Source organism: Phyllobates terribilis, unplaced genomic scaffold (assembly GCF_046119375.1).
Source record: "Phyllobates terribilis strain yellow unplaced genomic scaffold, ASM4611937v1 Scaffold_4__5_contigs__length_816908805, whole genome shotgun sequence".
Classification (NCBI taxonomy): domain Eukaryota; kingdom Metazoa; phylum Chordata; class Amphibia; order Anura; family Dendrobatidae; genus Phyllobates; species Phyllobates terribilis.
The window spans coordinates 700,346,417-700,372,151 of record NW_027362764.1 but is presented as its reverse complement, the minus strand read 5'-3'; the positions used below and the strand labels follow the sequence as shown (position 1 = coordinate 700,372,151).

General features: G+C 45.7%; 1 protein-coding gene across 2 annotated transcripts; it reads left to right on the top strand.

Moving 5' to 3' along the window:
• Window positions 1-675: 675 nt before the first annotated feature.
• On the top strand, window positions 676-18,985 carry RBM12B (RNA binding motif protein 12B). Of its 2 annotated transcripts, XM_073679598.1 has the most exons (3): window positions 729-823; window positions 15,855-15,885; window positions 16,802-18,985. In XM_073679598.1, exon 3 carries the CDS (start codon window positions 16,827-16,829, stop codon window positions 18,780-18,782), a length of 1,956 nt encoding a protein of 651 aa, XP_073535699.1. In that variant the 5' UTR covers window positions 729-823; window positions 15,855-15,885; window positions 16,802-16,826; the 3' UTR covers window positions 18,783-18,985. The 2 variants fall into 2 exon arrangements, with proteins under 2 accessions (XP_073535698.1, XP_073535699.1); XM_073679597.1 differs by lacking the exon at window positions 15,855-15,885 and having other exon boundaries at window positions 676-823.
• The last annotated feature ends 6,750 nt before the right edge of the window (window positions 18,986-25,735 follow it).

Below are 25,735 nucleotides of genomic sequence, written 5' to 3'. Positions count from 1 at the left end.
AGGAGCTCTGAAAAAAGACAAAAAAAATAAAAAAAATCAGACTTGTTTTGCCAAAATTAGCTCACTGTTAGATCCTTAGTTACCTCATTCTGCATCCAGCAATAGACAGTGTAACACAGAGGCTATAGGAGCAAACATTTTTATAAAAACCAATAGCAAAAATTATTTTTCTCCCCAGATAAGTGCAATTAAGTTTATAGACAATTGTCCCCGAAGGTGAAGAATTCCTTTACGTTCAGGCTTTGTAGTGTGTCGTGCAGACCGGGGCTGTGGTATTGAGAAGGCTAGGAAATGCATGCGGTGCCCCGGACAATAGCTGCAGGCCGCACCGAGCTCCTCCTCACGATGATAACACTATGCATACTCACCGTGAGCTGCACAGCACAGGTCCGGTCTCCGCTCTCGGCGGAGGCCCCTCAGCTGCTCTGGTCACTAACGACGTCTGAGCAAAATGGCGGCAGCATGCTGCGCGCTCTCATAACTGCGCATGGGCACCACCTCGTTTCGCAGGCCCGGAAAAAAAAATAAAAAAAAACAAACCCCCGTGGCTTCTATTTCCCCTACAGACAAAAAAAAGAAAGAAATAAACGAAATGCGACTGTTATAGTCTGCATAAGTAGAGTTATCCGTTCACAGTAAATGACTGAAGCCAACCATCAAAATGTCTGCGTCCTGGTCAGCGACGCTTATAGCTGAGTAGTGACGTCACTGGCGCTTCAGCCCCAGACTTTCCACAAGGACGGAGCAGCGTGCAGACGCCATTTTAGAAGCTCTTCAATTTCGGGTCGGCGGCCGCTGTTTTCGTTGCTGGGTGTGAGATTTGGTAAATACGAGCTACTTATTGGTGCACTGGCTCAGCTGGCGGGAGGGGGTCTCTGAGGCACCGGGGGGTGGTGTGGGGGTTATCGGAGTCTTCGCGGCCTGTTTCCCAGCTGGGGCCGGCGCGGAGCTCTGAGAGGCGCTGTCCTGTGGCGTTTTCTCATGTACTCGGTGTTTGGTGCCTTTTAGCTGCTGTGGTAGTGGCTGGAGAGCTGTGCTGGGACTTGTAGTGATACTCTAACAGCAATCCCCATAGTTGTGCTCCTTTCCTGTCTTGCTGACACGTCTTTTACCATTTCTAGAGGACTTCTTTTTTTTTTTTTTGCCTATATCGCCTTATCTGGCACCTAGAGGCGCTGACATAGTGACCATCGGACGGTTGGTGAGTACTATGTGCGCTGTTGTCATGGCGACGCTCGCCAGGTGTTGCGCTCTTTTATTATATGGATGCGTTCACATTAATGGCCGGCTGCCACGTGCCTCCCTTCTGGCCTCTTACACGAGCCCGGTTACCCCAATCACCTGGCGAAAGCACGGATCTATGTCAGAAAAATCCTTATTCCAAGTAGAAAAGAGGCTACGTGGCACTCTCTTAAGAATCCTTATTGTCAGCGCGTCGCCCCAGAGATGTGCAGGCGATGGCGGGCACTGTATGTGGGGACAGGACGGCCACATTGGCGGGTACCACCCTATGGGGGGGTGGGGACAGGACGGCCACATTGGCGGGTACCACCCTGTGGGGGGGTGGTGACAGGACGGCCACATTGGCTTGTACCACCCTGGGGGGGGGGGGTGGTGACAGGACGGCCACATTGGCTTGTACCACCCTGTGGGGGGGGGGGTGGTGACAGGACGGCCACATTGGCTTGTACCACCCTGTGGGGGGGTGGTGACAGGACGGCCACATTGGCTTGTACCACCCTGTGGGGGGGGGGGGGGGGGGTGGTGACAGGACGGCCACATTGGCGGGTACCACCCTGTGGGGGGTGGTGACAGGACGGCCACATTGGCGGGTACCACCCTGTGGGGGGGGGGGGGTGGTGACAGGACGGCCACATTGGCGGGTACCACCCTGTGGGGGGGGTGGTGGTGACAGGACGGCCACATTGGCGGGTACCACCCTGTGGGGGGGGGGGGGTGGTGACAGGACGGCCACATTGGCGGGTACCACCCTGTGGGGGGGGGGGTGGTGACAGGACGGCCACATTGGCGGGTACCACCCTGTGGGGGGGGGGTGGTGACAGGACGGCCACATTGGCGGGTACCACCCTGTGGGGGGGGGGGGGGTGGTGACAGGACGGCCACATTGGCGGGTACCACCCTGTGGGGGGGGGGGGTGGTGACAGGACGGCCACATTGGCGGGTACCACCCTGTGGGGGGGGTGGTGGTGACAGGACGGCCACATTGGCGGGTACCACCCTGTGGGGGGGGGGGGGTGGTGACAGGACGGCCACATTGGCGGGTACCACCCTGTGGGGGGGGGGTGGTGACAGGACGGCCACATTGGCGGGTACCACCCTTGTGGGGGGGGGGGTGGTGACAGGACGGCCACATTGGCGGGTACCACCCTTGTGGGGGGGGGGGTGGTGACAGGACGGCCACATTGGCGGGTACCACCCTGTGGGGGGGGGGGTGGTGACAGGACGGCCACATTGGCGGGTACCACCCTGTGGGGGGGGGGGTGGTGACAGGACGGCCACATTGGCGGGTACCACCCTGTGGGGGGGGGGGTGGTGACAGGACGGCCACATTGGCGGGTACCACCCTGTGGGGGGGGGTGGTGACAGGACGGCCACATTGGCGGGTACCACCCTGTGGGGGGGGGTGGTGACAGGACGGCCACATTGGCGGGTACCACCCTGTGGGGGGGGGTGGTGACAGGACGGCCACATTGGTGGGTACCACCCTGTGGGGGGGGGGGGGGGTGGTGACAGGACAGCCACATTGGTGGGGTGGTGACAGGACGGCCACATTGGCGGGCACCACCCTGTGGGGGGGGGGTGGTGACAGGACGGCCACATTGGCGGGCACCACCCTGTGGGGGGGGTGGTGACAGGACGGCCACATTGGCGGGCACCACCCTGTGGGGGGGGGTGGTGACAGGACGGCCACATTGGCGGGTACCACCCTGTGGGGGGGGGTGACAGGACGGCCACATTGGCGGGTACCACCCTGTGGGGGGGGGGGTGACAGGACGGCCACATTGGCGGGTACCCCCCTGTGGGGGGGGGGGTGACAGGACGGCCACATTGGCGGGTACCCCCCTGTGGGGGGGGGGTGGTGACAGGACGGCCACATTGGCGGGTACCACCCTGTGGGGGGGGGTGGTGACAGGACGGCCACATTGGCGGGTACCACCCTGTGGGGGAGGGGGTGGTGACAGGACGGCCACATTGGCGGGTACCACCCTGTGGTGGGGGGGGGTGACAGGACGGCCACATTGGCGGGTACCACCCTGTGGGGGGGGGGGGGGTGGTGACAGGACGGCCACATTGGCGGGTACCACCCTGTGGGGGGGTGGGGTAGTGACAGGACGGCCACATTGGCGGGTACCACCCTGTGGGGGGGGTGGTGACAGGATGGCCACATTGGCGGGTACCACCCTGTGGGGGGGGTGGTGACAGGACGGCCACATTGGCCGGTACCACCCTATGGGGGGGGTGATAGAACGGCCACATTGGCCCTCATTCTGCACCTGTCCGGTGCCGAACGGCTGGTATAGAGTGGTTGGGCGCTCCTTACTGGCCATTAGGATAGGACAGATGCTTGCTGGGCTCCCGATAGTCATCACGTTAGCGTCTCCAAGTGGTCAGTGTGGAAATGAGGGGCCACTGCCCAAGAGTAGAATGAACGCTCATGTCAGACGAAGGGGGTTACTTAATATTGAAGACGTATTCTTATAGGGGTCGTCTGATGAACATAACGTATCGCCTATATCCGTAAGTGATTACTTACACCTCAATAGGCGTCCCAGTTTTCAGACGCCATCTCCTCCTATTAGGATAGAGTGAGGATGCAGACAATCAACGATCACCCCATTCATTGTCAATGAGACTGCTGTAAATAGCGGAGCACTGTGCTCTTTCTTCGGCCGACAGACTGTGAATGGTGTGCAGGGTCAGCATGTGCATCTGATTCACCATTCATTCAAGACCGGGCTTTACAGCAGGGCTGTAGAGGTGGAGTCGTCATAAAATGTACCGACTCCTAAAATATATAATAAATTGGGTACAGTAGTTCAATGCAGTTTGTGGGGAGTATTTTTTCATAAGAATTTGGGAAAGTTATGAAATGTCCTATTCCTGATCTAAGGGTCTAGACTGTTAGCTGAGATGAATCTGTGCTAGAGTAAACTTATCACTTAAACATGAGCCATGTAGGAGGGAGTCATTGAGTCGGAATTTTGGCTTACCGACTCCACAGCCCTGCTTTATAGAGAACCCTGATCTCAGATTGCTGGTGGTCCCTACAGTCATTTTCCATCACCACCCTCTTCAGTTATCAGTCCTTAACGTGTAAATAGGGGGCAACCCTATCACAAGTCTTTGATATTGGATCGATGCAAGTGCTTGTTCCAAAAAAAGAAGAAAAAAAAAGCCATATACTTGTCTTTGCAATTCCTCAGCAGTGCTTGGGGGATTGTTAATTTGAATAGTCATTTTTATTCCCCACCACCTGCAAAAAAAATACACACAGCTTGGTGGATTCTCTGCCGCTGATATATACCTGTGGACTTGCCTTTTTACTGGAAGTTTCTTTTAAAGAGAATCTGTCGGGTTGGATAACGCTATTAGGGCTCTTTCACATGTTGGTTAATCTTCCGGTTAATAGCATTAAACCCCTTACAGCCACCATCCATGTAATAAGGATCATATGCATCATTCAGAGCAACACCACTAATAAAGAAAATGCAAGCCAAAAAATATACAAAAATATCCCTTTATTCAAATGTAAAAAGTCAAATAACGTAAGTATTCAGACAACACAAGTGAGGCTAAGCAAAGTCACCTGGAAAGTGTAATGAAAAATAAGCTGCCTCTTTTAATATGTAAATGAATAACCTGGATATCTTAATGCATACAGTCAAATAGTATCAATCACCACAAAAGACCCCAATATAGACATGTGTAAGGTAAATGGGGAGTGTGGGGTGGAGCAATGGGGGATCGAGTATGGCGATATAGGTAAAATGAGTAATCACAAGAGAAGACAACCAGGGACCCACCGCACATTTATCTGACCTGACAGGTTCCCTTTAATGAGTAATTAAATGTTGCATTTTTTTTGTTATTCTATGCCGTTTTGAAATCTTTATAACTATGCAATGGGAGTACAAACTTTGGCAGTGGAGGGGGAGGCACCTCATGGTATACCCAGTCTTTCGAAGAGGTTTTTGGAGTGGAAACTCTCAATTCCTCTTTTAACCCCTTAATGACAGAGCATTTTCCATTTTTATGTTTTCGTTTTTTGCTCCCCTTCTTCCAAAAGCCATAGCCTTTTTATTTTTCGGTCAGTATGGCCATGTGAGGGCTTATTTTTTGCAAGACAATTTGTACTTTTAAACGCCATCATTGGTTTTACCATATCGTGTACTGGAAAACGGGAAAAAAATTCCAAGTGCGGTGAAATTGCAAAAAAAAAAAAAAAAAAAATGCAATTCCACGGTTGTTTTTTACCACGTTCACTGATCGCTAAAACTGACCTTCCATTATTTATTCTCCAGGTCATTACAAGTTCGTAGACACCAAACATGTATGGGTTATTTTTTAAGTGGTGAAAAAAATCCAAAGTTTGCTTTAAAAAAAACGCCATTTTTAAGGATCTGGGGCCGGGTGAGGGCTTATTTTTTGCGCGTCAAGCTGACGTTTTTATTGATACTATTTTGGGGCAGATGTGATGTTTTGATCGCCCGTTAATACATTTTATTTCATTGTTGTGACGACCCAAAAAAAACAAAATTCTGGCGTTTAGAATTTTTTTTCTCGTTACGCCGTTTACTGATCGGCTTAATTCTTTTTTTATATTGATTGGGCGGTTCTAAACGTGGCAATAACAAATGTGTATGTGGGTTGTTTTTTTTTTTTTTGAATGGGACAAAAGGGGGGTGATTTAAACTTTTATTTAAAAAAAACAAAACATTTTTTTCCACTTTCTGCAGGCTTCACTAGTCTCCATAGGAGACTAAAAGCTGCAGTTATCTGATCGCCTCTGTTACACAGAGGCGATTCTGTGTAGCAGAAATGCTCACTTGCTATGAGCGCCGACCACTGGGTGGCACTCACAGCAAGCGAGACATGACAACCACATGGGTCTGCTCCGGACCCCAGGTTGTCATGCCCACCCATCGATGACCCGCGATCACGTGACGTGGTCACTAATGGGCGGGGCTAATGCCGCTCTTCGGTGCGGCGTTGTTAAATGCCGCTGTCAGAGATTGACAGTGGCATTTAACTGGTTAACAGCCGCGGGTGGATCGCGATTCCATTCGCGGCTATTGCAGGCAGATGTCAGCTGTAATAATCAGCTGACATGTGCCCAGTTCACTGCGGACTCAACACCGGAGCTCGTGCTGAACCGGGGGTGATGGCCTGGGGCGTACTAATACGCCACAGGCCAGTAAGGGGTTAAAGGGTGTGTGTCAGCACAGAATGACTGTTCAAACCAAGTACAGGTGCTTGGTGCACGCTTGGTTTGGCCAAACATTTTAAAGGGAACCTATCATGAAAATGCAGTCCTATCTGTAGGCACCATGTTATAGAACAGGGGGAGCGGAGTAGTGATGTATAGTTTTGTGAGGAAAGATAACCTGTTTTGATCTAAATCTCCACTGTTTCTGGGATTTTAGGTCCAGTAGGTGGTCCTATAGGTGACTGACAGTTTGCTTTGTATAAGAGTGCATGTAAAAATAGCTGTAAGTCACTGATACGACCGTCCACTGGACCCAAAATCGCAGAAATTTAGATTACTAAAACTCTGGTTGTACTGACTCTCTTCTCACAAAACTATATATCAATCTACTCAGCTCCCCTTGCTCTAGCAGGAAGAAGAACGCAGTTAGCGTTTGAAACGCGTCGCCATGGCATGCCACACCTTGCTCCCCGTTTAAAATATATTATTGAATTTTATCACGTTTGAATAAATTTTTTTGAATTTTACACTTACCAGAAGCTGGAATATTCCTTCCTTTCTACTTCTTATTGTGCGTTTGGCCAGAATGTCTTCTGTACCTCTGGACTCCGGATGCCTGAGCTGGTTACACCCTTATCCTTATCTATAACATGATGCCTGCAGATTGGACTGCATTTTCACAGTGACAGGTTCCCTTTAAGTGCACTAGATGGGGCGTGGCCTCGCTCAGTACAAGTGGCTGGAAGTACAAGTCATACATACCCTCTGGTCCTGACATAAGTCTGCTGTCACACAGAGTGACTGCAGACTTATTGGTCTGAACCGGCCAACCCCTTTAAGAAGAGTATACCTGCACTGAATATGTCGCAGAGGGTTTACACTCTTAAAGAGAGTCTATTCCCCTTAACTGCTTAGTTTTTTTCTTAGGATTTTCCCTGTGTCTTAACAAACCCATTTCTTGGGTTTCCCTGACCCTCACTAGAATCAGACGGACTCCCAGTAGAATCAGTTGATTTTTATTTTTCCATGTTATTTTTGCATTTGCTTGTACAAAACGTATGTATATTGCATGCGTTACTTGAATGTACTTTAGTATACAAAAAAATACTAAATCTATCCTGGTAATACTGTATATAATCTCCTTAATGTGCTGTACTGTGATGTGTGACCGACTCCCTTTATGGTGCCTCCGCCTCGACTGTAAGACTATGTGCCCATGATGCAGAAATGCTCTGGATTTTTTCCTGAGCGTTTCTGCATCTCCCTGGCAGAAAAAAAGCATGCGGATTGTACATGCGTTTTCCTGCCAGGGACATGCGGATGTGAAGCGTTCTTCACATGCATTTCCGCATGCGGGTTGACAAGCGCTTTCCAAGCGATTTTAGCATCACTTGGAAAGTGCTTGACAACTTGGTCACACTATATAAATCAATGCAACCGGCATGGCTTTATATAGTGTGACCCCAAAGAATGGTAAAAAATAAATCTATACTTACCTTCTGATGGCCCCCGGAGTCTTTATTCGCTCCGTCCTGGCTTGCCGGCAGCTCGCGGTACACTGAAGGACCTGCCGTTACATGACTAAATGACGTCAGCGCAGGTCCTTCAGTCCACCGCGATCTGCCGGCAAGGGAGGACAAGGAGACCGGGAGCCATCAGAAGAAAAATATAATATTTATTTTTTACTTTATTCTTTTTTTTACAGGTACTATGGTACCCGGGTCCGGAAGAGAGTCTCCTCTCTTCCATTCCCGGGTACCATCCGCATATTGAAACGCTTGGATTCCGCATGTACAGATCCAGTGATGCGGATTCCATGCGGTCCAATGCAAGTCAATGGCGGCGAAAACGCAGCGCTTCCGCAAAATAATTGGTAGTGCTGCGTTTTTTTCTGCAATAATAACCCACAGCGGAAATTTCCGCAGCATGTGCACAGCACATGCGGATTATCATTGGGGGACATGGCAGACCTTCTACCATGCCTTTTTTAAGCTTTTCTGCAGCGTTTTTTGCCGCTGCAGAAACTCTTAAAACGCATCGTGGGCACACAGCCTAAGTATTGTAGGCAAATCTGTAGCAGATTGTTTGGGCTGTGAATTTCCCCAAGTGCTTTAGCAGCGAATGTAAATCTACATATAGTGCTTGCCTCTTCTGCTTTCGCTACTACCACTCTTTCCATGTTCTTCCCAATGATGTTTTGTATGACTGTAGACTGTTGGCTGAAACTTTGTAGTTTGTCAGAAGGTTTTTGCTATTTAATCTGAGAGCAGGCAGCATGATGTAGGGGCAGAGAGCCGGATTCCAGGGATGCATCATTTGCTCAGCAGCTTTCTGTAGTTTCGATACTATCTGTGTTTTATCAGCAGGAGATTATCATTGCAGTACTAGATGTGGTGTGTCGGGCAGTCCAGCTGATCTGTGTAACCCTGCCCCCAACCCCTGATTGGCAGCTTGCTGACAGTGAACAGTGTACACAGGAATTTGCCAATCAGGGGTGTGGGCGTTCTGAGCACCGCTACATCTACAGCAATGAACATAGGAATTTCCTCAAAACTGCCCCAAGCAGCCAAGTAAGCGACACATCACTGGTATTGGGCTCTCTGATCCTACATCATTCTGCTCTCAGATTGCATCGCAAACACCTGCTGACAGATTCCCTTGAACGGAATTTGTCAGCAGGTTTTTACTACTTCTTCTAACGGCAGCATAATGTAGAAAAACAGACCCTAATTCTAGCGACATATCATTTAATTTACTGAGTGCAGCAGCTGTGCCACAAGTTTTTAGATGCAACATGAAGCAGCGCTCAACAAGCTGCCCACACCACAGCTTTGTATATTGACAGTAAGCTGTTTATCAGATGAAGTGGCGTGGTCGGACCACTTGGCAAGAGGGAGCTATTCTCTGCAGTGATAAATCTCCTAGTGATAAAACCATCACTGTATGGAAACAGCAAACAGCCTAATAAGTGACACATCACTGAAATCTGTGTCTCAGCCCCTACATCATGCTGTCCTCATATTACTTAGTAAAAACCTGCTGACAGATTCCCTTTAAAGGTGTTTCTGTAGCACAGGTAGTTTTGATGCACTTCTGTGTTCTTTTTTTGAAGTCTTGGTTTTTCTGAAACTGGTCAATCATTTGGCAAACTATATTAAAACTTGCCGATCAGCGCTTGGTTAATAGCCTTTTTATACAGGCAGAGCGATGCGCACTGAGCAGTGTGTTTACACAGGTTGATGCACTGCTGAGAACAACGATCATTTGCGTTGCACCTAATATAATTTCACCCAATAAACAAGTGTTTTGCTCACTGGCACTGTAAGACTATTGTGGAACGAGCATTAGGGACGCACGTTCACCATAATCTTACAGTTTAAGGGTACATTTACATGTACCAACTTGCTGTGGGAAATTTCTGAAGCAAATATGTAAGTATTTGCAGGCAAATCTGAACCAAATTGTGTGGATCGCACCTTAAGTGTCCATTAGCTGAAGTGTGAGAAATATGAATTAATTCTGAATTGAATCTGAAGTGAACTGAAGGTAACTGGATACTTTGTCACAGTAAACAATGTTTGTCTTTGTTTTCACCCTCACCCCCTTAATCCTTCACTTCTTACAACCACCCCTAATCCCTACACCTAGTAAGGAACTCTTCATCTCTCCCTCCATTCTCCCCACCCATCTCACCTCCTCCTCAGAGCTATTCCTCAACATACAATCCTTTGCCTCCAAACACAGACAGCCACCTAATGCCCTCTCCTGCTCCCACCTACTAACGCTTTCTCTGCTCCTCCTCACTGCCGGCGACATCTCTCCAAATCCTGGCCCTCCTCACCACATCCCCACAGTCACTTAAACCTCCTACCCACGATCTATCCCAAACTCTCATAACCCTTCTAACCTTATACCCATCCGCCCAGCCCCCGCTTCCCCAATCCCCCTAACAGGAGCTCTATGGAACGCTCGCTCCGTCTGCAACAAACTTTCCTACATTCACGACCTCTTCATCACCAACAAGCTTTCCTTCCTTGGCATCACTGAAACCTGGCTCACCCCCTCTGACACGGCCTCTCCTGCTGCACTTTCGTACGGCGGATTCCACCTCTCCCATACCCACCGGCAAGCACGGTGGAGGAATAGGTTTCCTCCTCTCTGAAAACTGCTCCTTCACCCATATCCCACTGCCGCCCTCAATTACTCTCCCCTCTTTTGAAGTGTACTGCGTGCACATCTACTCCCCTTCCAACCTCCAACTGGCTGTCCTCTACCGCCCCCCAGGATCAGCCACCACTTTCTTTGACCACTTCACCACTTGGCTACTTCATTTCCTCTCCGTTGACATCCCCACTATCCTCATGGCGACTTCAACATCCCCATTGACACTTCCCTCTCATCTGCCTCTAAGCTTCTATCCCTCACTTCCTCCTGTGGTCTTACCCAGTGGTCTTCCACACCCACCCACAAAGATGGCCACACGCTGGACCTCATCTTCACCAGCCTCTGTTCCCTATCTAACCTCTCTAACTCACATCTCCCTCTCTCTGACCACAACCTACTTACATTCTCTTCCCTCTCCTCTCCAGGGCAACAATCCCCACTCCACAAACTTGCATACCCTCGCAGAAATCTCAAACACCTTGACCTACACTCACTCTCTGAATCCCTTCTCCCTCTTACAGACATTAGTTCCTTACATGATGCAGATGTTGCTGCCACTTTGTACAACAGCTGCAGCTCTCGATTTGGTCGCCCCCCTCACACATACCAAAGCTCGCACAATCAACAGACAACCCTGGCACACCAGCCTAACTAAAGAACTGCGACGGGCCTCCAGGGTCGCTGAGCTTAGATGGAAAAGGTCCCACTCCAATGAGCACTTCATCGCATTCCAACAGTCCCTCACTACCTTCAAGTCCACACTCACTGCAGCAAAACAAACATACTTCACATCTCAAATATCCTCCCTGTCTCACAACCCCAAACAACTATTCAACACCTTCAATTCTCTCCTCAGTCCCCCAGTGCCTCCTTCCTCTCCTCTTATTTCAACCGAAGACTTTGCCTCATTCTTCAAACAGAAGATTGACACCATCAGACAAAGCTTTTATCTAAAGCCCCCACAGCCCCTCCCCACACCTACTCAACCCTCCTCCTCCAAAACCACATTCTCCACCATTACGGAAGATCAACTTTCCTCTTTACTCTCCAAATCACACCTCACCACCTGTAAACTTGACCCAAACCCGTCCCACCTCATCCTAAACCTTACCACTATCTTCATCCCAGCCCTAGCCCACCTCTTCAACCTGTCACTAACTGGTGTCTTCCCCTCATGCTTCAAACATGCCTCAATCACACCCATCCTTAAAAAGCCCTCCCTTGACCCATCCTCTCTGTCTAGCTATCGACCCATATCACTTCTCCCCTATGCCTCAAAACTACTGGAACAACACGTCCATTCTGAGCTGTCCTCCCACCTCTCCTCCTGCTCCCTCTTCGACCGCCTACAATCTGGTTTCCGACCGCACCATTCTACTGAAACTGCACTGACCCAAGTTACCAATGACCTACTAACCGCCAAATCTAAGCGACACTATTCTGTCCTCCTCCTCCTAGACCTGTCATCTGCCTTCGACACGGTGGACCATTCCCTCTTACTAAAAACTCTCTCATCTCTCGGCACCACAGACTTGGCCCTATCCTGGATCTCCTCATACCTAACAGACCGGACATTCAGTGTCTCCCACTCACACACCACCTCCTCATCTCACCCCCTATCTGTCGGTGTCCCCCAAGGTTCAGTTCTAGGACCCCTGCTCTTCTCCATCTACACCTTAGGCCTGGGACAGCTCATAGTCTCATGGCTTTCATTATCACCTCTATGCTGACGACACACAGATCTACCTCTCTGGACCTGATATTGCCTCCTTACTAACCAAAATCCCACAATGTCTGTCTATTTCATCCTTCTTCTCTGCTAGATTTCTAAAACTTAACATGGACAAAGCAGAATTCATCATCTTTCCGCCATCTCATTCAACCCCCCCAACTGACCTATCCATCATAGTCGATGGCAGCCCACTGTCCCCAGTCCCCCAGGCTCGCTGCCTTGGGGTAACCCTGGACTCTGAGCTCTCCTTCAAACCACATATCCAATCCCTTTCCACTTCCTGCCGACTCCAACTCAAAAATATCTCGCGGATCCGCACATTCCTCAACCATGAATCTGCAAAAACACTAGTGCACGCCCTCATCATCTCCCCCCCTCGACTACTGCAACCTCCTGCTCTGTGGCCTCCCTTCCAACACTCTTGCACCCCTCCAATCCATCCTAAACTCTGCTGCCTGACTAATCCACCTGTCCCCCCGCTATTCCCCGGCCTCTCCTCTCTGTCAATCTCTTCACTGGCTCCCCATTGCCCAGAAACTCCAGTTCAAAACCCTAACCATGACATACAAAGCCATTCACAACCTGTCTCCTCCATATATCTCTGACCTAGTCCCCCCCCCCCTCCCCCCCCCTACTCTGGAGCTCTCTACCCCACCACATCAGACTCTCGTCGACCGTGGAAACCTTCAAAAAGAGTCTGAAGACTCACCTCTTCCGACAAGTCTACAACCTGCAGTAACCACCACTCCACAAATAATGCTGCACGACCAGCTCTAGCCTCGCCTACTGTATCCTCACCCTTCCCTTGTAGACTGTGAGCTCTCGCGGGCAGGATCCTCGCTCCTCCTGTATCAGTCGCCGTCACATTGTGTTCAAGATTATTGTAATTGTTCTTGTATGTATACATACCCCTTCTTCACATGTAAAGTGCCATGGAATAAATGGCGCTATAATAATAAATGATAATAATAATCTTCCTGTGGCTTCTGCAGCAAGTGTAAACAGATACTCCCCTCTTCTGCTTTTGCTGTGTTAGCCGTGTTTCCATGCGGTTGCCAGTAAGCCCTTGCTTCCTGTAGTGACATTTTGCTTCATGCAACCTCTGCAGCCATTGATTTTCTGAAGCCTATGCAATGAAACTTTCTCCACAGGAGGCCAGTATGAACTGGGACAAGCATGGACGCATTTCTTAGAATGGCAGAAGAGGGGAGTATCAGGGTATGTGCACACGATGAGCCGCTGCGGGTTTGACGCTGCATGTTTATGTTTATGCAGCGTCAAACCCGCAGCGTCCAGATGTTACAGCATAGTGGATGGATTTCTAGAAATCCCATATCCACTGTGAGTCTCTGTGCACCTGCAGATCACCCGCGGAAACTGACATGTGGCACGTCTTTCAGACCCACAGCATGTCAATTTCTCTTGCGGGTCCGCACGTAGACTTTCTCCATAGATTAACATCTAGGAAAGTCCGCAGGTGAAAAAAAAAATCGCTATTCAGCAGCGCTTGGGCTGCAGGCGGCTACGGATCGTGGACACATACCCTCTAGTGTTTTATTTCATTTTTAATTTTTACTTGTTTTATAACTTGTAGATTTTGTTGCAGCCCCACGGGTAATCTGCAGGAAAATCCAAAATGAGCATTATTGCAGGTTTTGACTCTTCAATTGAATCCAATAAGGAAGCACGATTTATCCACAACTGAAATTGATACGCTGTGGATTAAAGAAAAAACGCACCACATGTTAATTTCCACATTGATGAGAATTGTCTACTTTGTTCTTACCAGACTCTAGACAAAGTCCACATCAACCGTGGTACGTGTGGATGTACCATTTTTTTGTTTATTGTAAATAACTACTAGTTTAAATCCTCATGTGGTGGAAAAGTTTCGCTACAACTTTGCCACAGATTATTATAGTGCCATTTATTCCATGGCGGTTTACATGTGAAAAACGGGTGCAATCCTCTTTGAACCATACTAGTCACTGACTGGTACAGGAGGAGAGAGGACCCTGCCCGTGAGGGCTCACTGTCTACAAGGGATGGGTGAGGATACAGTAGGTGAGGGTAGAGCTGGTAGTGCAGCGGTATGGTGGAGCGAGGGTTACTGCAGGTTGTAGGACTGTCAGAAGAGGCGAGTCTTCAGGTTCCTTTTGAAGGTTTCCACTATAGGTGAGAGTATGATATGTTGGGTAAGAGCGTTCCAGAGTAGGGGGGATGCACAGGACAAATCTTGTATGTGATTGTGGGAAGAGTAGATAAGAGGGCAGTAGAGAAGGAGATCTTGTGAGGATCGGAGGCTGCGTGCAGGTATGTACCGGGAGACTAGGTCACATATGTATGGAGGAGACAAGTTGTGGATAGCTTTGTATGCCATGTTAGGGTTTTGATTTGGAGTCTCTGGGCAATGGGGAGCCAGTGAAGTGATTGACAGAGGGGAGAGGCCGGGAAATAGCGGGGGGGACAGGTGGATTAGTTTTCGAGCAGCAGCGTTTAGGATAGGTTGGAGGGGTGCGAGAGTGTTAGAGGGGAGGCCACAAAAGCAAGATTGAGCTGCTGATTGCATTAAATGACAAAATCCGTAGTATCTTTAATACAATAGCAACCGTGCTACATCCTGAGGCTCACTGACAAAGTATTTAATGGCATCAAATGCCAACGCTGCTGATCCCTTTTCCTCACTGAATGCTACACTGGTACTATCTAGTGATGTTAATCTGTATTATATGCTTTTCAGATCGACAGAAATTTGTCAGTCTGAATATTGGGATATCCAATCCTCCGCGTCCACTTTCAGTTCGTTCTGGCACTGTGCTTCCTATAATGATATTTCAGATCCGGCAGTCAAAATGTAGAGCTGTATACTCAATCCATGGATCCTGCATTCAATATGCACTTGTTGGGCTCTTTATTGGTGTGATAGCACGGTTGCTGTTTCTCAGTTTGTGATATTGTGAATGATATCATATAGGATATTACAAGAAAGAGACAGCGTCCAATTTAGGTGACAAAAAAAAAAAAAAAAAAATTCAAGGTTCCATTTATTGTGTCATGGATGCAACGTTTCGACCAAGCCATAGGTCTTTTTCAAGCATGACTGGTGGAAAAGACTCGTCCATGGCAGAAGATATGGATCCTTTGGTTTTTTTTTCACCTAAATTGGGCGCGGTCTTTCTTGTGTTGAATTTTTTCCAAGTGGACTCCTTCGAACTTCTTTGAAGTGCATCCTATTTTTATATCATAGAGGATAATGTCTGAATACAGTGGCTTTTGGGAGCATTATTTAATAAATACTTTAGGTACATTTATCCCTTGGAACTCTGCAGTTTATTTGCAAAACGATATTATTCTACATGTGGATGCTGACTTTAAAAACCCCATCATCCACATACAGTGTACTGAAAATTGCTGTGCAGAATCCACAGCGACTGAATTCGCCTTTAAGTGTATTTTTTTTTTTTTTCTCTTAATGGCCTAAAAATTTTACATTTTTCTTTATTTTTGCAGCTAAATTCTTAGAGCCTCAGGCTTTAAACTGGTAAGTAGGCTGGGACACTTACAACTTGAAGACTGATTACTGAAATCTTGAGAGACTCTGTCAGCACAGAAGGACTGTTCAAACCAAGTACTGGCACTCGGTACGTCATGGTGGTGCCAATCATTTAAATACACCTTCCCACCTGCTTGGTTTCCATCTATCCCCACCCCTTCTTCTTTGACATCTCTGGCTTCATAGAGCCATAGAAGGGAGGAGGTGGATGGAAACCAAGCAGGTGGGAAGGTGTATTTAAATGATTGGCTCTGCCGTGAAGCAATGAGTGGCGGGACTTAGTTTGAAAAGTCATTCTGTGTAATTAATGTACATTGCAAAATTATCAAAAATAATCATTCCTAGGAACGCTTGTTTCACAATAATTCTAAATAGTCTGCCAATAACCCCATGAACCAGCAAAACATGTTCGTCGGGTGAAATCTTAGATCATTGTTCTCAGCAGTGCATCTTATTGTGTAAATAGGAATCTCGCTGCAGAGACTGACACTTTTGTGCACTGATCTCTTACAGATCCTTCAGTGCGCATCTGAAGCTCCGTTGGCCTTTGTAAATAGGCTATTAACCAACAGGAAATGGCAATCGAGCAACTGATTAGCGGTTTCTTAGTGCCCCAGGTCGGCCTGTGTAATTGGACTTCTAGCGGCTCATCTGGCAGGCATGAAGCCTTAACACTTCTAACCCTTTCTTTCCCATGAAGCCTAAACATCGTCCCTTATTTATTTAATTGGGCCAATTTGATTGTGTGCATTGCTTTTTTATTTTTTTTTTTATTTTATTTACAGTCCTTGTATAGGCGTGATAACTATTTCTATAGAAGGCACAGATCAGATGTTTTGTTATATGTGCATATATTTCATTTTACAATATATTTACCTTTTCTGTTGTGCACTTTTGTTTTCAGGTGACAATCGTTCAGACCCTAAAAAATGGCTGTAGTGATCCGCTTACAGGGGCTCCCTGTTTCTGCTGGTTCGGTTGATATTCGGCATTTCTTTTCTGGTTTGCAAATTCCTGATGGAGGAGTACACATTATTGGTGGAAAACTTGGTGAGGCATTTATCATATTTGCAACGGATGAAGATGCCAGGCGAGGCATGAGTCGGACTGGAGGCGTCATTAAGAACTTGCATGTGAATCTCTCGCTTAGCAGCAAGACAGAAATGCAGAGTACTCTGGAAACAAGCCGTAAAACTAATAAAAATCCAAAGCATCCAGCTGTACCACCTTCTGGTGATATGAACCGATTGGAAATGGCGAAGAAAGAAGGAAATCAAAGCAGTGCGTCAAAATATAACGAATCATATGTTCCGAAGTATGACAAAAAGGAAACATATTCTAATGATATCTATGTATCTTGTTATGGGCTGCCATACAGCGTGACAATGGAAGATATTATTCAGTTTTTTAAAGACCTAGATGTTGTTGAAGTTGTTTTTTTCCTGCGATTAGGTGGTCTTAAGACTGGAACTGCTTTAGTGAAGTTTGCAAGTGCAACACATGCTAATGCAGCTTTGAGTTTTAACAATGAATATATTGGTCATAGGTTTATATCGATATCGAAATCGACAGAAGAAAAGTGGGGGAAGGCCTTAAAAAAAGGTGAACTACACTCCAAACCGAGGAACCGAACAAGATCTAGGTCGCCACAAAACCAACAGTTCTATGTGCATCTGAAAAACTTGCCATTTACAGTACAGAAGCCAGATATTAGGCATTTTTTTTCTGCACCTGATATGGCAGATTCTCAGATTAAATTCCTGCTTAATAAGCATAACAATCGGACAAGAGAAGGCTTCATCATGTTGAAAAGTGAGAGACTATACGAAAAATGTCTTGCTTTACGCAAAAAAGAATTAAAGGGTCGTCATGTGCTCATTCTTCCTATTGCTAGGAAGGCGATGTTGCAGTTAATAGAATCTTATGAAACCCAAAGCCCGCCAAAGCAACTCGACACATATGAGGAATATCCACCACAGCGAAGTATGTATGGGGAACATCCAAAGCAACGCAACTCGTATGGGGAATATCCACAGCAACGCGACATGTATGAGGAATATCCACAGCAACGCGACACGTATGAGGAATATCCAAGACCAGAGCCATCTAATCTAAATAGATGTGTATACTTAAGGAATTTTCCCTTCGACGTGAGTAAAATTGAAGTACAAAAATTCTTTGATGGATTTCTTGTGCATGAAGATAATATCTTCTTGCTTTTTGACAACAAAGGAGTTGGTTTGGGAGAAGCCTTGGTTAGGTTTCAATCCGAAGAACAAGCTATGCGTGCTGAAGTATTGAATCGTCAACCGTTTTTGGGAACAGAAGTTTTTTTGAGGCGTATTTCTGATGAACAGGCAAAAGAGTTTGGTGCTTTCAATAATACTCCAGTGGCACAGTTTCAAGGGTATAAAGATGGATACATGAAGGTTCCACTACCAGAAGCCAATGAAAACTCTTACATGGGGGAGAACTACAACCGTAAGGAATTTAGAAGTTCTCCAGAAAGGCAACGTGGTTCTTATGCAATGGAGATGGGTGGTAGAGATGAGTCTTATGACAGATTTGACAGCAGAAATGCAAATTACAATGATTACAATAATTCTTTTTCGGCTGCTGCCCGAAACTTTGACAGGTCCTCAGGAGCAATAATACGCATGACAAACCTACCATACGCTATAACCAATGAAGAAATTTTAGACTTTTTCTATGGCTATAACATCATTCCCGATTCCATTGATGTAAAATTTAATAGAAAAGGAATGTCCACCGGGCACGCTACAGTCTGCACCCACAGCTACGAAGAAGCAATGACTGCCGTGAATGAGCTAAGTGACAGACCCATTGGATCACGGAATATTAGTTTGTCTCTCACTAAGATTTGAAAGGACTGGATGGACTTGGTTTTTAGCTTCCTTTTAACCACTGTCTCAAATGTTTGAAGTTTAACAGTAGTTGGAAAAAAAAATTTTTTCATTTGGCCACAAGAAGACGTGAATCTAATTTTTGTTATTGAACACATTCCTCGTTTTGTCTTCAGTTACTCTTGTGCTATATGGTTCATTTCGATTAAAATTTTGTCCTGTAACCAAGCAAGTCTTCAAACTTATTTGGCAAATAGCTAGTACATCATCTTTGTATGCAAAAATAACCTTAAGTTGGGACATAGCTTAGATCGAAGACAGCTATAATTTTCTTTTTAATATATAAATGATCTGGGACTGAGGTTTCTTTTTTGTCACCGAAAATGTAGTGTTAAGTTTTAGGAATTGTTCACTTATCGCAAACATTTTCTGATGTGTATGCGAATGGTATGATGAAGCTTGTGATATGGTTCGGGAACAATACATGGCTTTGCTAGTAGTTGGGAAGTTGCTGAACTGTACTTGGTATTGTTTAAGGTATATTAGGTCCTGGAAACGTTCTTGTTTTTTTTTCTCATTTATGACTTTTGGATTGCTCATATACTTTGTTCTGTTGATACACTGTCATCAAATTGCTATTTTTCAAAGTGCACCAGACTATTTTTTTCGTGTCTTTTAGGGTTCGGTTTTTGCTAATCTGTGAATATGTATATAGTACATTACCAGCATTCGGTTTCAGTCAGTTCATTTTTGTTCTACATTGTTTAACTGCAGAATTTGGAATATGGAAACTTCATGCAGTGTATGAAATCTAGCAAATCTAAAGGATTGCTGCGTAACTCATTATGATATTGGAGAACTAAGAATTTGGCCAAAACCAGTTTGTCTCTATACACATTGAAATGGCAAAGCCCGGGATATGTTTTACAGATGAAACACAAGCCAACTTTTCTGATCAACTGGGATGTTGGTTTATAAATAATGGAAATCACAGCTGGCGTATCAGAAACTGGTGGCGTGTAGATTTTTGTTTGGTAGTGGTCTGTTTTTTTGTTGTGGCTCATTTTGGATGTAAGTCCCGATTCCTCAGGAAGATATAAAGACTGCTGCTCTCCCTTATCAAATCCGTTATTTTTTTTTAATTTAGTTTGGTTAAAGATGTCATTGGTGCAACCATATCTGTTCAGGTAGATTGCCACTCTGGAGTGAGCACTACATTAAACCTCTATACCCCTTTTTTGTAAGAAAACGGCGGTTCTCCTTTTTTATTATAGGGAGTGCACAGCATGAAGAATTATTATCTTAATCCTATTTGAGAAACGTTTTGTACAAAATACGGATCTTAGGATCAGGATGTTGCATAAAGGCAAGTTGTGTTAGGTATGTCTGTGAAAAATAGACTGCTTGGGGATATCAAGATTAGATGGAAGCAATAAAGCTTTAAGCAAGAACATAGGATATACTCCAGTTTAATGTAATGTCAAGGGTAGTTTAGTCCTCTCCATGAAAAACACCTCAAAGGCTGGATGTGCAAATACATGTATTTGCATTTTGGTAAATCATAAGGTACTATGGTGGACGACCACAGAATAATCCAAAAATGATGTTTGTGGTTTTCAACACTTTCTTAACAATGATGCAGTTGGTTAACAGAATTGAACCTGACTCTGGATGCAAAAGAGGCAGATGAAGATGGAACGTGAACCTGAATGTAATGTGGATGTAAATCAGCAACTGATTTTTTTGGATCAATTTTTTTTTTTTTTTTGGCAATCCAAAGCACAATATAATGGTGAAATATGGTTTACAAATGGATAAAGAAGTGATTGAATCCAGATATCTGTTTTTGGGGATGATGAAAATTATGGTAAATATTACAAAATGGGACGTACCATATAAGATCATCTACCAGAATGTAATAATTTGGTAGTGGTTTGGCAAAAAAAAAAAAAAAAAAGACCCGCCAAAAGGCTAATCTCTGCGGTATTTCTGTGCCACAAATATAGGAATGTCCTGATGTCTTAAGAATTAAATGCTTGTATAGGTTCCCCTTTTGCCAAAAGATAAACTCTGAGCCATTTTGGCATGGGCTCCACAAGACTTCTGAAGACTCCCTGTGGTATCAACCACCAAGGTGTTAGCAGCAGATCCTTTAACTCCTGCACTTTTTGAAGTAGGATCTCCATTGGTTTGTATCACTAGCACATCCCACAGATGCCTAGTTGCATTAAGATCTAGGGATTCTGGGGGTAAAGTCAAAAAAACCTAAAACTCTTTGACATATACCTTTTTAATTAAGATATTCCTGTACAATTGTAGTCTTTCAGGGAGAATTATCCTCCTGAAAGAGACCACTGTCATTAGGAAAAGCTGCTTCCATTAAGCGTTTTATTAAATCTTCAGCTATGTATAGGTAGGTGGTACAGTGTGAAATTGATAAAACCATAAATGCCTGGACTTGGGCTTAGTCAAAAAATCTTCCAGAGCGTCACACTCCCTCCACCGGCTTGCTGAATGAGTGAAGAAAAGACACCAAGCTGTGATTTATTATCCAGGCTTGGTTGGGTTTTTATGCTTGTGCACACAGTAGGGTCTGCATGGGCATTTGGTTGATCTGTAACTACACAGCAAATACCCAACGCTCTGTGTGTTTTGGCATCTTTAATTCGCCTAAAGCATTAACCTTTGCAGCCGTTTGTGCTACTGTTTCTCTTCTGTGGGTTCGGACCAGACAACATAACCTTGTGTTCCCACGCACATCAATGAGCTTTGGGCACAAATGACCCTATGGGGGGTTCATTCTTGGACTTCATTTGGTTGGTGCTAACCACTGCATATCAGGAACACATCACAGGATCTGCTGTTTTGGAGGTGATTTGACCTAGTCATCTAGCTTTACAATGTGGCCCTTGTCAAAGTTGCTGAGATCCTTCCGCTCTCCCATTTTTTTTTTTGCTTCCAACATATTAACTTCAAGCACTGTCTGGTCCCTTGCTACTTTGTTAATCCTGCCACTTGACAATTGCCATTGTCACAGGATTACCAATTTAAGGTGCCATACATGGAGGAAAGTTGTCAGAATCTGGCAATTTAGGTGGTACCACTTGACATCCAAATGTGTACAGGGGCCTTCCCAAATCTTCACCGACAGATGATTTTAGAGGCGAGAACCATGGGCCGTGTGGAATTTTAGCACTCAATTTTTCTTCTGTTGGGAAGAAGCTGCCAGCGGTGTCTGGAGGAAACGTGTCTGGAATGGGCTTGCTTTACTCTCCATACTGAAAAAGCAAGCACACGATTATCTGCATGTGTATGGGTAGGATGAGGTGGTTTTGGAGAGATGGCTGCTGACTATGAGCACTCTTGGACTGGGACAACAGGACTACTGAAATTCTCCAGAAGTCATGCCACCGAAAACATTTCCTGATTATCTCTGCATCACACACAACCTGTGTCCTTGGCCTCATTCCCTTCACCTGCCAGGTATTTTAATGTACTGATGAAAATGTAGCATATCTGTGACTGAACATTCATATAGCAAGTCTGATACATAACTTACCATACATTCAAATAAACTTTCATAATAAGCTTTTGTGTGTGCGTGTACATAAGAAATAATGCTATTTCTGGTCATCATGACCTGCATTTTCACCAGTTAAACCCTCTGCGGGCTTACTTATATTACACATTATTCTGAGTTGGTGGGAGGAGACTAGCTGCCATGATGTTTTCCTATACACAACACAGAGGTATTCCTACTCTTTCATTTTTTAGCACACTGACAGAAGCAGCAGCATGGAGGACATTACACAGCAGAGCTGAGCTGTGTATATGTGAATTCAGCTTTGGAGTGAGGTGAAAGACTTGTTAGAAAACTCAGTCTATTACCTTTGTGTGTCTCACTTTCACACTTTTTTTTTTTTTGTAACCCCCTCTCTCAATTTGCTTTTCCCATCTTTATATAATATTAGAGGAAGGGTAAGCTTATCCCTCGCTGTGCTGGCAGTCTATCTAGTTTGGGCAAGTTGTATTTGTGTAACAAATTGTATTCCATCTAGCAGGCCATATTAGCTGTATGCTCAGTTAGGATTCTCTTCAAACATCCATGAAATGTTCTATTTATTTAAAGGGATTGTACCAAGTATAGAAGTAATCCCTATTGATGATGGGAGAGACCTTCCTGACCACTTGGACCCCTAGCGATCTTTAGAATGGTGCATCTGAGAGCCCCATCAGAATAGAGCAGAGCTCAAAACATGTGCACCTCTTCTTTATGTATTATTTGTAGCTCTGCCATAGGTAGCAGAGTGCTGTATTCAGCTTTCTCTAAGGGAATCTGTCAGTAGGATCAACCCTCCTAAGTGTCTGGGCATGCGAAGCTGAATATAATTATATCTTGATATCTGTAAACCAGTGTCTAATTCCAGAGAAAAACACATTTTTCTTGCATGTAATGAGCTAATTTAGGCTATGGGCCGGACACAGATCTCCCTGAGAAGCTGCCTCCAGAGCTTAGTTTAAATAAAAGGCGTGTTAACGGTATGATGTAATGGTAGCTTTCCTCATCTCACTGCACAGCTGTGTGAAGCTGAGAGGAATCTGCAGATGTCCGTTATAATCCGCTTCCATGCCACAGGCAGTTGGTTGCAGTATTGTTTCAATACAGCAGAGCTGCAGCTGCTAACATGTTTGTACAGAGATAAAGTTCAATTCTGCTGTACATGCCTCACTGCTAATGCCTCCTTTTGTTTAAAATAAGCTCTGGTGGCAGAGTTTCATACAGATAAGTGTCCGGCCCATAGTCCTGAACAACTCATTTACATATAAGAAAAATGTGGATTTCTCTGGAATAAGACATTGAATTCCATATCAAGGTGGCATTTTATTCAGCTTCCTGTGACCAACATGCTGTTACAGATAGCATAGGTTGGTTGATTCTACTGACAGATTCCCTTTAAACAGTCCCATAGAGAAAAGAGCAGAGTAGTGCATGATCATATCCGGTATACTCGCCAGAGGTGAAGCTTTCAGTTTGTCTGCTTGTTTCTTTTCCTATGTAAGATGTAATTCAAAATTACTGGGATCTTAACCCCTTCATGCTTCGGCTAACTTCCGTTCTTGCGTTTCCATTTTTTCCTCCTCCTTCCTAGAGCAGTGATGGTGAACATTTTAAAGGCTGAGTGCCAAATCTGCAACCCTAACCCCACTTATTTATTGCAAAGTGCCAACACGGCAATTTAACCTGAATACTGAGGTTTTAGTTTGGAACAAACAACTCGTACAAAGAGTGGGCAAGGGCAGCTGAGAACAGACAGGCAAGAGAGCAGGCAGGGGTGTTGGAGAAGACGGGCATCAGCAGACAAGCGACAGAACAGACAAGCAACAGAACAGGCGGGGGGGCGACAGCAGTCAAGCAACAGAAGAGATTGGGGGGCGACAAATGGCAGAGGCAACAGATAATACAAACCACAGAACAGGCAAGTAAAGTGCAGACAGCTGACTGCAGGCTGAGGAGAGACAGTGGTAAATTGCAGAGAGTGTCGAGAGGAAATAAAGAGCAGAGGGGTAACAGGCAGAACCCAGTGCCAGGCAGGGAGAGGGGGTTGTAGTGCGATCCCCAGTGCAGAGCAGGTCAGGTTGCTGCCATGCAGTGGTCTGCGTGCGCACTGCAGGATGTATCTCCCCACGCACTTGCTGCTTTTCTTGTCCTTGGTGAACGTCCGCCCCATCCTCAGAGGTCCTGTTCTGTTGCCCGCAGTGCACCACGCGTTGCCTGGTTGCCCGCCCTTCAGCCTCATCCCGCCTCGCCTGTGTGGTGCTGGTGTGGGCTCCGGCTCTATGTGCGCCTGGCTGGAGGGGAAATTGTTCGGGGTGTACACTGCACGATGAACTGCGCTAGTGCTGAGGTGATGGCGGGCGTGCCCACAGGGAGGGCTCTGCGTGCTCCCCTCTGGTACGCGTGCCATAGGTTCGCCACCACTGTCCTAGAGCCATAACACTTTTATTTTTCTTTCCACGTATATGTATGAGGGCTTGTTTTTTTGCAGGACGAGTTGTACTTTTGAATGACACCATACATTTTACCACATGGTGTACTGGAAAATGGGGGGAAAAAAATTCGGTGAAATTGTGAAAAAAAACTGACTTTTTTGGGAATTATTTTTGCGTTGAACATTTTGTGGTAAAAATTACCTCGCAATATGATTTTCCTCATTTCCTCGTTTTTTTATTTTAGAGGTATAAAAAATCACATTTTGGGGGGGTTGTTACCATTTTCCGAGATCTGTAACATTTTTATTTTTTGGCTAATGGAGCTGTGTCTTCCAGGCTCTGAGAAGGACGCTGCCTGTGAGCTGGAAGCTGAGAGGAACCTGCAGATGTCAGGTATAACCACACACAGCTCTGCAGGGAGATCAGGGAGCTGCTATTACACATCACATTGGTAACTCCCCCTTCCTGTAACATAACTCAGACTCCAGGGATTATCTTCCAGACAGTGTCCTCCCCAGAGCCTGGAAGAGGTCATTTACATAGTGATAAAAGATGATTTATCCACACTGTAAACATATTGATTGCTAACAGATGGGCCAGAAAAAAACCCTACTGGAGTGCCTCTCTAGGTTAGGGCTAAATAGCATAATTTGTTTGACAATGCAGCTAATGATTTCCTATGGTGTAACATTTGTACCTGTAACAATCGCAAATGTATCTAGAAGCTGATTGCACATGACTGATTCTCCATATGCATTAAATAAAGTCACGACTGCGACTTATCTGCAATTTTACCATTTTTTTAACAGCAAAATTACAGCTTTAAAATGGCCATGCTGCTTTTCTAAGAATTGCTGACGTACAACAGTCGGGAGTTGCTCTTGTGTCAACTACAAAGATTCCATAAAAGGGTCAGCTCATTTACTTAGAAGTATAATGCATGGAAGACCGGTAGTGCTCCGGAGAAGAATGCAAACAGGTGA